Source organism: Phocoena sinus, chromosome 12 (assembly GCF_008692025.1).
Source record: "Phocoena sinus isolate mPhoSin1 chromosome 12, mPhoSin1.pri, whole genome shotgun sequence".
Lineage (NCBI taxonomy): Eukaryota > Metazoa > Chordata > Mammalia > Artiodactyla > Phocoenidae > Phocoena > Phocoena sinus.
Window position 1 is genome coordinate 80,877,622 of NC_045774.1, and position 16,121 is coordinate 80,893,742.

Consider the following 16,121-nt stretch of genomic DNA (forward strand, 5'->3'; position numbering starts at 1 on the left):
CATTTCAGAGGATAAACACTTTATCGGGTCTGACAGCTACAGTGCATACACATACTTGTAATTATTCTTGAGGCATGCTCATTAACAGGCTTTACCCGGACAACTACACTTATACGCCCCAGCAGAGCAAGAGCACAGAAGGGGTGCTGCTTACACTGTAGAGCAAAAAGGGTCTTTACACGTAGTGAAACCAATGCTCCCAAACTCAGGGCGACCCTCGAGAACCATGTATTTCATCATAACTTAACCTGACACAAGTGGGTATTTTAGAGCTGGACCATCTGGCTCAAATCCCAGCTCCACCACTAACCACCTGCATGACTTTTAGCAACTCACTTCACCTCTCTGTGCCCCAATTTCTTCATCTTAAAGTGGGGCTAATAAAAATACCTACCTCATCATGTTATGAAGAGGATTAAGTGAGTCAGCACTTTCAAAACACGAGACTGCTGGCCCATGGTGAATAATCCATGAATGTTATTAGCTTTTAACATTAACTAAATGCTGCGATACCGGGAACAGATGAAGAAAAGGATGCGGTGGCATAAATCTAGGTATCCAGGACTTTGATATTCACCTATAACACAGAAGGGCTTCCGGGCAAATCTCAGTCTTCCTTGCCATCCTCTGTACCGGCAACAGCAGCCTGCAGACCAGATTCGAATGATGAACTCCAAACCAAAGACAACGATCATCACAAACTCCTAAAACATCAAATGAGGCACATGTCAGAGAGAGGTATTACGGATCAAACCACAGCAGCAAGCTCTGTGGATATTTCCGGACATGCAGGCACTTCATCTAAAATATCTGGTTGTTAAAGTCTGAAGTTAACATCGCCTTTTCTCCAAATCAAGCTAAACCTGGAGAACATCGGAATTGTATTTCCTATCATGGAATGCTATTCCCCTTCAAGTCTCTAAAGCTTTGCAAGTTTAGGAGTCTGTTTTAATTCTAAATATGCAGGCTGAATTACGGATCCCCTTGTCTGGAATACACAGTCCCTCGAGATTGGTTCCAGGACCCCATGGACACCAAAATCCTCAGATGTTCAAGCCCCTTATATAAAATGGAGTAGTGTTTACATAAAACCTACACACATCCTTCCATATACTTTAAGTCATTTCTAGATTACTTATAATACCTAATACAATGTAAATGATTTGTAAATAGTTGCTGGCATGTAGTTCGAGTTTTGTTTCTTGGAACTTTCTGGAATTTTTTTTTCAAATATTTCGATCTACGGTTGGTTGCATCTGTGGATGTGGAACCTGCAGGTAAGGAGAGCTGACTGTATAGTGCAATTGACCTTGGAACCTGGTAACATATGAAATATCTGGAATGAAAGAGCAAACCCTGAAAACACAGCTTCACAGTTTTACAGAAAACAGACCCTCATTTTGCTGCAAGGAGTGACATAATCCCTGAGCCCTTAAGAGTTGTTCTCAGAGAAGTTAGTATTTAGGAGGATACTGAGTTCTTTTGTTACGATGTCAAAATCTCCTTATAAGACAGCAAGTTTTGACAGTGTTATTGTGTGTGGCACATACATCCTTTGCCAGAAATGAGACCCTGAAGCCTCTGGATCTGATGCTTGTTAATTATTAGGCTGCCCTTTAGTGAGAGCTGCCTTGAAAATAACACTTGCTCCAGCAGGAGGGCTTTGAGATTATCTAGGAAGAGTTGTGAGTGAACCCTGGAGAAGGCCAACTAAAGAGGCTCATTAAATGTGGGTCACAGACTGAGAAACCACCGGACTCTGTCAGAAGAAAGCACCTCTGGAGCAGACCTGTCACAGTCACCTTGTTGCCCCTCTATAGGGGCAGGCACTGAGTTTATCACATTTGATTTGTTTTCCTTTAAACATATTTCCCTCTCCTGGGCTTCCCTGGTGGCGCAGTGGTTGAGAGTCCGCCTGCCGATGCAGGGGACATGGGTTCATGCCCCAGTCCAGGAAGATCCCATATACCGCGGAGTGGCTGGGCCCGTGAGCCATGGCCGCTGAGCCTGCGCGTCCAGAGCCTGTGCTCCGCAACGGGAGAGGCCACAGCAGTAAGAGGTCCGTGTATCACAAAAAAAAAAAAAAAAATTCCCTCTCTTGTTTTGTTTTTTTAAAAATCTCTCTCTTGTTTTTAAACAACGGTTGAGTCAGCATTTATGATGTAGAACAATATTTATTACTTGATTTTTGTTATAACTGCTTAATTATAAAAGTGATACATGGTTTTTATTAAAGTCTCTAAACATCACAGACGTGTTGAGTGTACAAAGTAGTCCTAAGCCACTCCCCATCCTCCCACGTCCCAAGATAAAAACTGTTATCAAATTTAGAAAAATGGCATTTTTGTTGCAAGTTTCAGGCAAATGTCTGTTTCTTCAGTTAGAGCATGTGATGATATATTGCACTTTTGAAATGCCTAGTAGAGATACATCATTCTCTCCTTCTGTTATTTTGCACTAAGTAACCCACAAATATTTCTCATCATGGGAAATAAATCTCCAATATCATGGCTGCTTACTTACAGTGACTTAAAACTACCCGTGGGCTAAATCTCCGCAGATGACTTTATGCAGATAACTAAAGCCATGGTCAACGCACACTCATTCATGATATCAGGGTTTTGTTTGGTTTTGCTTTTAGTTTTGAGTATATATCTAAGTAGTTGAGTTTATTCATTCATTAAGGTGGCTGAAGTGCCACGTTAGGAAGAGCTGGGAGTGAACCCTGGGGAGGCCAGGCTTGTTTTAATCCTTCTCTTTCCTCATACAGAGCCTGCTGAGGCCCCAGGTGCCCAGCAGCCGTGTGTCCAGTGCACATTTAATGGCAGGGCCATTTTATCCTGGCCGCCACCTCCTACTTGAGCCAGGAAGTCTGGCACTCCACTTGTGGGGTCCTATTATCAGGGATAGCTAAGAAAATCCCAAATGTGGCCTGAGCAACTGGCACTACAGTAGAATGATTTTACTTTTTCATGGGAATAGCTGCTACCAGCCAATGTATGGCCAATAATCTTTAGATATTGAATGAAGAATATTAGAATAAAGTAACATCCTATTACTTTAGGAAGGTAGGCCCTCACTGCATCATTCCTATGTCATATCCTGAGGCAGATAAATTACATCTACAAATTCTTTATTCAGGGTCCCTTGTTCAGGAATATTGCCTCTTGAATTTTTTTTTTTTTAATTATGTTGGGAAAAATCCTTCATTTCCAAATAAAGCAAGAGGAAGTTGTAATTGGATTTCACTACAGGGTCACAGTTTCTGCCTTGGAGAAGTAAGACTAGGGTCAGAATTCTCTCCTACTAGAGCATTCCTTAGTATTCTTTATGAGGGCCTCGTTTTAGACTTAGTGAGTGATAACCTCAAACTCTCTGGTCACCGAGTGAGCAGCAGGGAGGTGTCTGTGCAGCATTTCCCTCAGGCCCGGAGCTATAGGACGTGGGGATGCTCCCTCCCAAGACTTGAGCTGATTCGATTGGGAGCAAAAGCATGAAAACCACTTTGACCAGATTCTGTCTCTTTGTTTCCTGAAATTTCCATCTTATTTCAATTAAAAGTAACAAAGTGCTATTGAGAAAGAGGGGGGAAAGGATTCCAAATCTGACAGTCAAACCTGGTGGGGAATGGAATTGTGAGAAGAGCACCTTTTCTCTTTTTTCATTTCCGCACTTTGTTGAGGTATAATTGACAAATAAAAGTTCTGTATATGTGAGCTGTACCATGCGATGTTTTGATGTACATAGACATTGTGAAGTGTTTACCATAATCAAGCTAATTAACATATCCATCACCTCACATAGGTAACTTTTTTTTTTTTTTTGGTGAGAACACTTAAAATTTAATCGCTTAGCCAATTTCCAGGACACGCTAACACTACTGCTAACTGTAGTCACCAGGCTGTATGTTAGGTCTCCCGGACTTACTCATCCTGCATAACTGAAACCTGGTGCCCTTTGTCCAGTATCTCTCCTTCCTGCCCGCCTTCCAGTCCCTGGCAATCATTCTACTTTCTGTTTTTATGAGTTTGACTTTTTAGATTCCACATGTAAGTGAGAACATGCAGTATTTGTGTTTCTCTGTCAGACTTATTTCACTTAGCATAACGTCCTCCAAATTCATCCATGTTATTGCAAATGGCAGGATTTCTTTTTTAAGGCTGACTAATACTCCCATCTCTGTCCGTCTACCTATCTATCTATCTCACATCTCCTTTATTCGTTTGTCCACTGATGGACACTAAGGTTGTTTCCACATCTTGGCTATTGTGAATAATGCTGCAGTGAACATGAGGGTGCAGATATCTCTTTGAGATCCTGACCTCACTTCCTTTGGACATAGGACCAGAAGTGGGTTGCTGGTAGCTCTATTTTTAATTTCCTGAGGAACCTCCATACTGTTCTTTGTAGTGGCTGCATCAATTTACATTCCCACCAACAGTGCACGAGGGTTCCCTTTTCTCCACACCCTCTCCAGCACTTGTTATCTTTCTGATAATAGCCATTCTAACACATATGAGGTGATACCTCATTGTGCTTTTTTTTCTTAATTAACTTTTAGTTGTTTTACAATGTTGTGTTAGTTTCAGGTGTACAGCAAATTGAATCAGTTATACATGTACATATATCCACTCTTTCAGATTCTTTTCCCGTATAGGTCATTACAGAGTTTTGAGTAAAGTTGCCTGTGCTACACAGTAGGTTCTTATTAGTTATCTATTTTACACACAGTAGTGTGTATATGTCAATCCCAATCTTCATGGTTTTGATTTACATTTCTGATGATTAGTGATGTTGGACACCTTTTCATAATACCTGTTGCCCATTTTTAAATCAGGTTATTTTATTTTTTGTTATTGAGTTATGGAAGGTCCGTATATGTTTGGATATTAACTTCTTATCACATGTTTGGTGTGAAAATGTCTTCTCCCATCCCAGAGGTTGTGTCTTCACTCTGTTGATCATTTCCTTTTATGTACAGAAGATTTTAAGTTAGATGCAATCCCAGGTATTTATTTTTGTTTTTGTTATTTGTGATTTTGGAGTCATATAAAAAAACCCAAAACACAAATTCTGTATGATATCACTTATAAGTGGAATCTGAAAAATAAAACTAACTAGTGGATATAACAATAAACAGACTCACCAATATAGAGAACAAACTAGTGGTTACCAATGAGGAGAGGGATGCGGGGAGGGACAAGATAGGGGTAGGGGATTAAGAGGCACAAAATACTAAGTATAAAATAAATAAGCTACCAGGATATATAGTACAACACAGGGAATAGAGCCAATATTTTATAATAACTATAAAGGGAATATAACCTTCAAAATTGTGAATCATTATGTTGTACACCTGAAATTTATATAATATTGTACATCAACGGTACCTTAATTAAAAAACAAAAAAAAAAACATTGCCCAGACCAATGTCAAGAAGCTTCTTCTCTATGTCAGACAGAGAAAGACAAATATCATATGATATCACTTATATGTGGACTCTAAAAAAAGGGTACAAATGAACTTTATCTTAGAACAGAAACAGAGCTACAGATGTAGAAAATAAACTTATGGTTACCCAGGGGTAAGGGGGTGCGGAGGGATAAACTGGAAGAATTGGGATTGACATATACACACTACTATATATAAGATAACCAATAAGGACCTACTGTAAAGCACAGGGAACTCTACTCAGTACTCTGTAATGGCCTATATGGGAAAAGAGCCTTAAAAAGAGTGGATATATGTATATGTCTAATAGATTCACTTTGCTGTACACTTAAAACTAACACAATGTTGTAAATCAACTATACTCAATAAAAATTAAAAAAAGAAGCTCCTTCCCTATATTTTCTTCTAATAGTATTATAGTTTCAGGCCTTACGTTTAAGTCTTTCGTCCATTTTGAGTTGACTTTTGTATGTGGTGTGAGATAAGGGTCCAATTTCATTCTTCTGCATATGGATATTCAATTTTCCCATTCATGGTAAAAACTCTCAGCAAGTCAGAAATAGAGGTTTACTATCTCAAATTGATAAATAGAATCTACAAAACCCTTACAGCTAATGTCATACTTAATGATGAAAGACTGAAAGCTTTTCTCCAAAAATCAAGAACACAGAAAGATGTTAGTTTCATCACTCTTATTCAACATAGTTGCGTAATATAGTCACTGCAATAAGGCAAGTAAAAGAAATAAAAGGCATACAACTGGAAAGACAAACATAAAATAGTCTATATTTGCAGATGCATGATTGTCTACAGAGAAAATCTCAAGGAATCTACCAAAAGACTCTTAGAAATAATCAGTGAGTTCAGTAAGGTTGCAAGATACAAGATCAATATACAAAAACCAATCAGATGTCTGCATACTAACAGTAAGGACGTGGAAGCCAAAATTAAAAACCAATCAGATGTCTGCATACTAACAGTAAGGACGTGGAAGCCAAAATTAAAAACCAATCAGATGTCTGCATACTAACAGTAAGGACGTGGAAGCCAAAATTAAAAACCAATCAGATGTCTGCATACTAACAGTAAGGACGTGGAAGCCAAAATTAAATACCAATCAGATGTCTGCATACTAACAGTAAGGACGTGGAAGCCAAACTTAAAAGAAATTAAATGTTTAGTTATGCACTTAACAAACCTGTACAGGGTAGCAGGCTGAAAATTATAAAATGTTGGTTAAAGAAAGCAGACGAGACCTAAGTAAATGGAGATACCGTGTTCATGAATTGGAAGGTTGAACATAATAAAGATGTCAGCTCTTCCCAAATTGATGTGTAGGTTTAATGAAATTCCTATCAAACTCCTAGCAAGTTTTTTCTTTTTTTTTGTAGACATAAAGAAACGTATTCTAAAGTTGATGTGGAAAGGCACAGGCCCTAGAATAGCTAAAAATAATCCTGAAAAAAGAGACTGAAGTGGGAGGAATCACTGTATCTGATATTAAGGCCCACTATGTAGCTCTAATAATCAGGACTGTGTGGTCTTGGCAGAGGGACAGACACATAGAGAATGATGGAGCACAACAGAGAACCTAGAAATACACTCAAACATGCTCAACGGATTATTTGATAAAGGTACATAAGTAATTCAAAGGAAGAAGAAATAGCCCTTCAATAATCAGTGCTGGGACAACTGGACATCCACATACAATAAAATGAACCTCTATCTATATCTCACACTTTATACAAAAATTGATTCAAAATGGATCATGGGCTTAAGTGTTAAAACTATACAACTTTTAGTAAAAAACATAAGAGAAAAATTTTAGGAATTGAGCTAAGAGTTCTTTGACTTTACACCAAAAGCATAAGTAAGGAAAGGAAAAATTGATAAACTGGACTTCATCAAAATTAGAGAGGATTACTCCCTCTTGCGAGAGCACAAGAATCACAACTAACTGCTGAACAATCATTGACAGGAAGACACTGGAACTCACCAAAAAAGATACCCCACATCCAAAGACAAAGGAGAAGCCACTATGAGATGGTAGGAGGGGCGCAATCACAATAAAATCAAATCTCATAACTGCTGGGTGGGTGACTCACAGACTGGAGAACACTCATACCACAGAAGTCCACCCCCAGGAGCAAGGGTTCTGAGCCCCGTGTCAGGTTTCCAAACCTGGGGGTCCAGCAACGGGAGGAGGAATTCCTAGAGAATCAGACTTTGAAGGCTGATGGGATTTGATTGCAGGACTTCGACAGGACTGTGGGAAACAGAGACTCCACTCATGGAGGGCACACACAAAGTTGTCTGCGCATCGGGACCCAGGGGAAGGAGCAGTGACCCCAGGGGAGACTGAACCAGACGTACCTGCTAGTGTTGGAGGGTCTCCTGCAGAGGTGGGGGATGGCTCTGTCTCACCATGAGGACAAGAACACTGGCAGCAGAAGTTCTGGTAAGTACTTGGCATGAGCCCTCCCAGAGTCTGCCATTAGCCCCACCAAAGAGCCTGGGTAGGCTCCAGTGTTGGGTCGCCTCAGACCAAACAACCAACAGGGAGGGAACTCAGCCCCACCCATCAGCAGGCAAACAGATTAAAGTTTTACTGAGCTGTGCCCACCAGAGCAACACCCAGCTCTACCCACTACCAGTCCCTCCCATCAGGAAACTTGCACAAGCCCCTTAGATAGCCTCATCCACCAGAGGGCAGACAGCAGAAGCAAGAAGAACTACAATCCTGCAGCCTGTGGAACAAAAACCACATTCACAGAAAGACAGACAGGATGATAAGGCAGAGGGCTATGTACCAGATGAAGGAACAAGATAAAACCCCAGAAAAACAACTAAATGAAGTGGAGATAGACAACCTTCCAGAAAAAGAGTTCAGAATAATGACAGTGAAGATGTTCCAAGACCTTGGAAAAAGAATGGAGGCAAAGATGGAATAGATGCAAGAAATGTTTAACAAAGACCTAGAAGAATTAAAGAACAAACAAAGAGAGATGAACAATACAACAACTGAAATGAAAACTACACTAGAAGAAATCAATAGCAGAAATACCTGAGGCAGAAGAACGGGTAAGTGACCTGGAAAACAGAATGGGGGAATTCACTGCTAAGAAAAGAAAAAAAAAAAAAAGAATGGAAAGAAATGAAGACAGCGTAAGAGACCACTGGGACAACATTAAACGCAAAAACATTCGCATTATAGGGGTCCGAGAAGGAGAAGACAGAGAGAACGGACCTGAGAGAATACTTGAAGAGATTACAGTTGAAAACTTCCCTAACATGGGAAGGGAAATAGCCACCTAATCCAGGAAATGCAGAGAGTCCCAGGCAGGATAAACCCAAGGAGAAACACGCCGAAACACATAGTAATCAAATTGGCAAAAATTAAAGACAAAGAAAAATTATTGAAAGCAGCAAGAGAGAAATGACAAATAGCATAGAAGGGAACTCCCATAAGGTTAACAGCTGATTTCTCAGCAGAAACTCTACAAGCCAGAAGGGAGTGGCATGATATACTTCAAGTGGGGAAAGGGAAGAACCTACAACCAAGATTACTCCACCTGGCAAGGATCTCATTCAGATTCCATGGAGAAATCAAAAGCTTTACAGACAAGCAAAAGCTAAGAGAATTCAGCACCACCAATCCAGCTCTACAACAAATGCTAAAGGAACTTCTCTAAGTGGGAAACACAAGAGAAGAAAAGGACCTACAAAAACAAACCCATAATTGAGAAAATGGTCATAGGAACATACATATCGATAATTACCTCAAACATGAATGGAGGAAATGCTCCAACCAAAAGACACAGGCTTGCTGAATGGATACAAAAACAAGACACATATATATGCTGTCTACAAAAGACCCACTTCAGACCTAGGGACACACACAGACTGAAAGTAAAGGGATGGAAAAAGATATTCCACGCAAATGGAAATCAAAAGAAAGCTGGAGTAGCAATACCCATATCAAATAAAATAGACTTTAAAATAAAGAATGTTACAAGAGACAAGGAAGGACACTAAATAATGATCAAGGGATCAATCTAAGAAGAAGATATGACAATTATAAATATATGCACCCAACAGAGGAGCACCTCAATACATAAGGCAACTGCGAACAGCTCTAAAAGAGGAAACCAACAATAACACAGTAATAGTGGGGGACTTTAACACCCCACTTACACCAATGGACAGATCATCCAAAATGAAAATTAATAAGGAAACACAAGCTTTAAATGACACAATAGACCAAAAAGATTTAATTGACATTTACATGACATTCCATCCCAAACAGCAGATTACACTTTCTACTCAAGTGCGCATGAAACATTCTCCAGGATAGATCACATCTTGGGTCACAAATCAAGCCTCAGTAAATTTAAGAAAATTGAAATCATATCAAGCATCTTCTCTGACCACAACGCTATGAGATTAGAAATGAATTACAGGGAATAAACATAAAAAACACAAACAAATGGAGGGTAAACAATACATTACTAAATAACCAAGAGATCACAGAAGAAATCAAAGAGGAAATAAAAAAATACCTAGAGACAAATGACAATGAAAACAGGACAAGTCAAAACCTATGGGATGCAGCAAAAGCAGTTCTAAGAGGGAAGTTTATAGCAATACAAGCCTACCTCAAGAAACAAGAAACATCTCAAATAAGCAATCTAACCTTACACCTAAAGGAACTAGAGAAAGAAGAACTAACGAAACCCAAAGTTAGCAGAAGGAAAGAAATCATAAAGATCAGAGCAGAAATAAATGAAATAGAAACAAAGAAAACAATACCAAAGATCAATAAAACTAAAAGTTGGTCCTTTGAGACGATAAACAAAATTGATAAACCTTTAGTCAGACTCATCAAGAAAAAGTAGGAGAGAACTCAAATCAATAAAATTGGAAATGAGAAAGGAGAAGTTACAACAGACACCACAGAAATACAAAGCACCCTAAGAGACTACTACAAGCAACTCTATGCCAATAAAATGGACAACCTGGAAGAAATGGACAAATTCTTAGAAAGGTATAAGCTTCCAAGACTGAACTAGGAAGAAATAGAAAATATGAACACACCAATCATAAGTAATGAAATTGAAACTGTGATTAAAAATCTTCCAACAAACAAAAGTCCAGGACCAGATGGCTTCACAGGTGAATTCTATCAAACATTTAGAGAAGAGCTAACACCCATCCTTCTCAAACTCTTCCAAAAAATTGCAGAGGAAAGAACACTCCCAAACTCATTCTATGAGGCCACCATCACTCTGATATCAAAACCAGACAAAAATACTTCAAACAAAGAAAATTACAGACCAATATCACTGATGAATATACATGCAAAAATCCTCAACAAAATACTAAGAAAATCCAACAACACATTAAAAGCATCATACACCACGATCAAGTGGGATTTATTCCACTTGATCAAGGATTCTTCAATATATGCAAATCAATCAATGTGATAAACCATATTAACAAACTGAAGAATAAAAACCACATGATCATATCAATAGATGCAGAAAAAGCTTTTGACAAAATTCAACACCATTTATGATAAAAGCTCTCCAGAAAGTGGGCAAAGAGGGAACCTACCTCAACATAATAAAGGCCATATATGACAAACCCACAGCAAACATCATTCCCAATGGTGAAAAACTGAAAACATTTCCTCTAAGATCAGGAACAAGCCAAGGATGTCCACTATCACTACTATTATTCAACATAGTTTTGGAAGCCCTAGCCACGGTAAGCAGAGAAGAAAAAGAAATTAAAGCAATACAAATTGGAAAAGAAGTAAAACTGTCACCGTTTGCAGATGACATGATACTACACATAGATAATCCTAAAGATGGTACCAGGAAAATACTGGAGCTAATCAATGAATTTGGTAAAGTTGCAGGGTATAAAATTAATGCACAGAAATCCCTTGCATTCGTACATACTAACGATGAAAAATCTGAAAGAGAGATTAAGGAAACCCTCCTATTTACCACTGCAACAATAAGAATAAAATACCTAGGAATAAACCTACCTAGGGAGACAAAACACCTGTATGCAGAAAACTATAAGACACTGATGAAAGAAAGTAAAGATGATACAAACAGATGGAGAGATATACCATGGTCTTAGATTGGAAGAATCAAAATTGTGAAAATGACTATACTACCCAAAGCAATCTACAGATTCAATGGAATCCCTATCAAATTACCAATGGCATTTTTTACAGAACTAGAACAAAAAATCTTAAAATCTGTATGGAGACACAAAAGACTCCAAACAGCCAAAGCAGTCTTGAGGGAGAAAAGCGGAGCTGGAGGAATCAGGCGCCCAGACTTCAGACTATACTACAAAGATACAGTAATCAACACAATATGGTACTGGCACAAAACAGAAATATAGATCAATGGAACAAGATAAAGAGCCCAGACATAAACCCATGCACCTGTGGTCAACCAATCTATTACAAAGGAGGCAGGATATACAATGGAGAAAAGACAGTCTCTTCAATAAGTGGTGCTGGGAAAACTGGACAGCTACATGTAAAAGAATGAAATTAGAACACTCCCTAACACTATACACAAAAATAAACTCAAAATGGATTAGAGACCTAAAGGTAAGACCGGACACTATAAAACTCTTAGAGGAAAACATAGCAAGAAAACTCTTTGACATAAATCACAGCAAGATCTTTTTTGATCCACCTCCTAGAATAATGGAAATAAAAACAAAAATAAACAAATGGGACCTAATGAAACTTAAAAGCTTTTGCACAGCAAAGGAAACCATAAAAAAGATGAAAAGACACCTCTCAGAATGGGAGAAAATATTTGCAAACAAATCAATGGACAAAGGATTAATCTTCAAAATATATAAACAGCTCATGTAGCTCAATATTAAAAAAACAAACAACCCAATCCAAAAATGGGCAGAAGACCTAAATAGACATTTCTCCAAAGAAGACATTCAGATGGCCAAGAAGCACATGAAAAGCTGCTTAACGTCACTAATTATTAGAGAAATGCGAATCAAAACTACAATGAGGTGTCACCTCACACCAGTTACAATGGGCATCATCAGAAAATCTACAAACAACAAATGCTGGAGAGGATGTGGAGAAAAGGGAACCCTCTTGCACTGTTGGTGGGAATGTAAATTGATACAGCCACTATGGAGAACAGTATGGAGGTTCCTTAAAAAACTAAAAATAGAACTACCATATGACCCAGCAATCCCACTACTGAGCATATACCCACAGAAAACCAGAATTCAAAAAGACACATGCACCTCAATGTTCACTGCAGCACTATTTACAACAGCCAGGTCATGGAAGCAACCTAAATGCCCATCAACAGACGAATGGATAAAGAAGTTGTGGCACATGTATACAATGGAATATTACTCAGCCATGAAAAGGAACGAAATTGGGTCATTTGTAGAGATGTGAATGGATCTAGAGACTGTTATACAGAATGAAGTAAGTCAGAAAGAGAAAAACAAATATCGTATATTAACGCATATATGTGGAACTCAGGAAAATGGTACAGATGAACTGTTTTGCAGGGCAGAAATTGAGACAGAGATGTAAAGAATAAACGTATGGACACCAAGGGGGGAAAGGGGCGGGGGTGGTGGTGGTGGGGGGGATGAATTGGGTGATTGGGATTGACATGTATACACTGATGTGTATAAAATGGATGATTAGTAAGAATAAAAAAAAAGTAGAGAGGATGAAAGAAACTATAGACTGAGAGAAAATATTCTCAAAGCACAGATATGACAAAGGACTACTATCTAGAAAATATTAAAACTCTCAAAACTCAACAGTAAAAAACAATTCAACTAGAAAATGAGCAAAAGACATGAACAGCCATTTCACTAAAGAGGGAAATGGATGGGAAACAAGCCCATGAAAAAATATTCAACATCATCAGCCATGTAGGAAATACAAATTAAAACACAAGATAACACCACATACCTATCAGAATAGCTAAAATTAAAAACAGTGCCAACACAAAATGCTGGAGAGAATGTGCAGAAACTAGATTTCTTGTGCATTGTTGGTGAGAATGTAAAATGATGTAGCCACTCTGGAAAACAGCTTGATAGTTTCTTATAAAATTAAACATGCAGTTACTATATGACTCAATAATTGTAATCTTGGGCATTCATGCCAGAGAAATGAAAACTTATGTTTATACAAACACCTGTACACGAATGTTCATAGTGGATTTATTCATAATGACCAAAACCCGGAAACAGCCCAGATGTCCTGACCACGTGAATGGTTAAACAAGCTGTGGTTCATCCATATCATGGACTACTACTCAACAGTAAAAATGAACAAACTATTGACACACACAACAATCTGGATGAATCTCTGGGGCATTATGCTGAGGGGAAAAAGGCAATCCCAAAGGTTACATACCATGTTATTCCATCTACAAAATATTTTTAAACTGAAACATTTTAGAAATGCAGAACAGCTTAGAGGTTGCTGGAAGTCGGGGACGGAGGGAGGAGGGGTGTTTGGGTGAGAGGAGCATGTGGGAAGCTTCGCTTGAGTCTGGCGCCTTAGACCACTCGGCCATCCTGATACCCTAAGGAGCATGTGGGTGCAGTTATTGAAGGACGACCTGAGAAATCCTGTGGTGATGGAACTGTTTGGTGTCTTGGCTGTGACCAGAGATATATGAGCCTCCACAGGTGTTAAAATTGTATACAACTAAATACCAACATACAAACACATACATGTCCACATATAAATACCCCAGGCAAAACTGGGGAAATCTGAATAAGATCTGTGGATTGTATCAGTGTTATTATCCTGGTCGTGATATTACACTATAGTTTCACAAAATGTTATCATTTGGGGAAACTGGGTGAAGTGTACATAGCATATCTCCATATTATTTCTTACAACTACATGTGGGCCTACGATTACCTCACAAAAAACACAATTAAAAAAAGTAATTCCCCATCATCTAGCCCAGTGGGGCCACCTCCAAAGAGGAAACATTCTTCTTCATGTCCAGTTACTGGATCTGAGCTCAGTGTGTTTTGGTTTCATGGCTCCAAATGACCCTTTGGATGGGTCTCCTTATTTTATCTTCCAATCAGCTAAAAATACAAACATCTGTTATGCTCATTTGAAATGACTTCTATTTGGAAAGAAGTTCTCCTGACCTTTCCTGGGCAGCCGAGACACAGGTTCTGCTGCCTTTGCTGCTGTACCTCAGGATCAATCAGCTCATTTTCTCTCGCTTTTTTTTTTTTTAAAACATCTTTATTGGAGTATAACTGCTTTACACTGGTGTGTTAGTTTCTGCAGTATAACAAAGTGAATCAGCTATATGTATACATACATCCCCATATCTCCTCCCTCTTGCGTCTCCCTCCCACCCTCACTATCCCACTCCTCTAGGTGGTCACAAAGCACCGAGCTGATCTCCCTGTGCTATGCACCTGCTTCCCACTAGCTATCTATCTTACATTTGGTAGTGCATGTATGTCCATGCCACTCTCTCACTTCGTCCCAGATTACCCTTTCCCCTCCCCGTGCCCCTCAAGTCCATTCTCTATGTCTGCATCCTTATTCCTGTCTTGTCAGAACCTTTTTTTTTTTTTAAGATTACATATATATGTGTTGGCATACAGTATTTGTTTTTCTCTTTCTGACTAAGGATGACGGTCTCTAGGTGAATCCACCTCACTACAAATAACTCAATTTCGTTTCTGTTTATGGCTAATATTCCATTGTATATATGTGCCATATCTTCTTTACCAATCCATCTGTCGATGGACACTTAGGTTGCCTCCATGTTCTGGCTATTGTAAATAGAGCTGCAATGAACATTGTGGTACATGACTCTTTTTGAAGTATGGTTGCCTCAGGGTATATGTCCAGTAGTGGGATTGCTGGGTTGTATGGTAGTTCTATTTCTAGTTGGTTTTTTTTTTTGCGGTATGCGGGCCTCTCACTGTTGTGGCCTCTCCCATTGTGCAGCACAGGCTCCAGACGCACAGGCTCAGCGGCCATGGCTCACGGCCCCAGCTGCTCCGCAGCATGTGGGATCTTCCCAGACCGGGGCACGAACCTGCGTCCCCTGCATCGGCAGGTGGGCTCTCAACCACTGCGCCACCAGGGAAGCCCCGGTTTGTACATTTTTTGATGTTGGCCATTCTGACTGGTGTGAGGTGACACCTCATTGTAGTTTTGATTTTCATTACTCTAATGATTAGTGATGTTGAGCATCCTTTCATGTGTTTGTTGGCAATCTGTATATTTTCTTTGGAGAAATGTCTGTTTAGATCTTCTGCCCATTTTTGGATTGGGTTGTTTGTTTTTTTGATATTGAGCTGCTTGTATATTTTGGAGATTAATCCTTTGTCAGCTGCTCTGTTTGCAAATATTTTCTCCCATTCTAATGCCCTTTATTTATTCAAATGGTTGCTAAAGAGATTAGTGAATAATAATCAGAGTACTTGACCTACTAGGAGGAAAGCTGTAACGTAAAGCTGGTGTTATTAACTATGGTTCTGTATTTCTTCTTTTAAGAGCCTGGAAGCTTGGCTTTGACATCTCTCCACAGAACTAAAGGCAATGTTTATTATTTTAATCACCTGTCTTGAAGGAGTTGTAGTGTTTCCTC

At 39.1% G+C, this 16,121-nt stretch overlaps 1 protein-coding gene across 2 annotated transcripts in view; it reads right to left on the bottom strand.

The window, feature by feature from the left end:
* Nucleotides 1-16,121, bottom strand: part of KCNQ5 (potassium voltage-gated channel subfamily Q member 5) — a 585,721-nt gene that overhangs the window by 148,743 nt on the left and 420,857 nt on the right. For both annotated transcript variants that reach the window (XM_032651575.1, XM_032651574.1), the window contains exon 3: nt 578-704. In XM_032651575.1, coding sequence (XP_032507466.1) covers nt 578-704 — 127 coding nt within the window. The remainder of the gene's footprint in view (nt 1-577; nt 705-16,121) is intronic.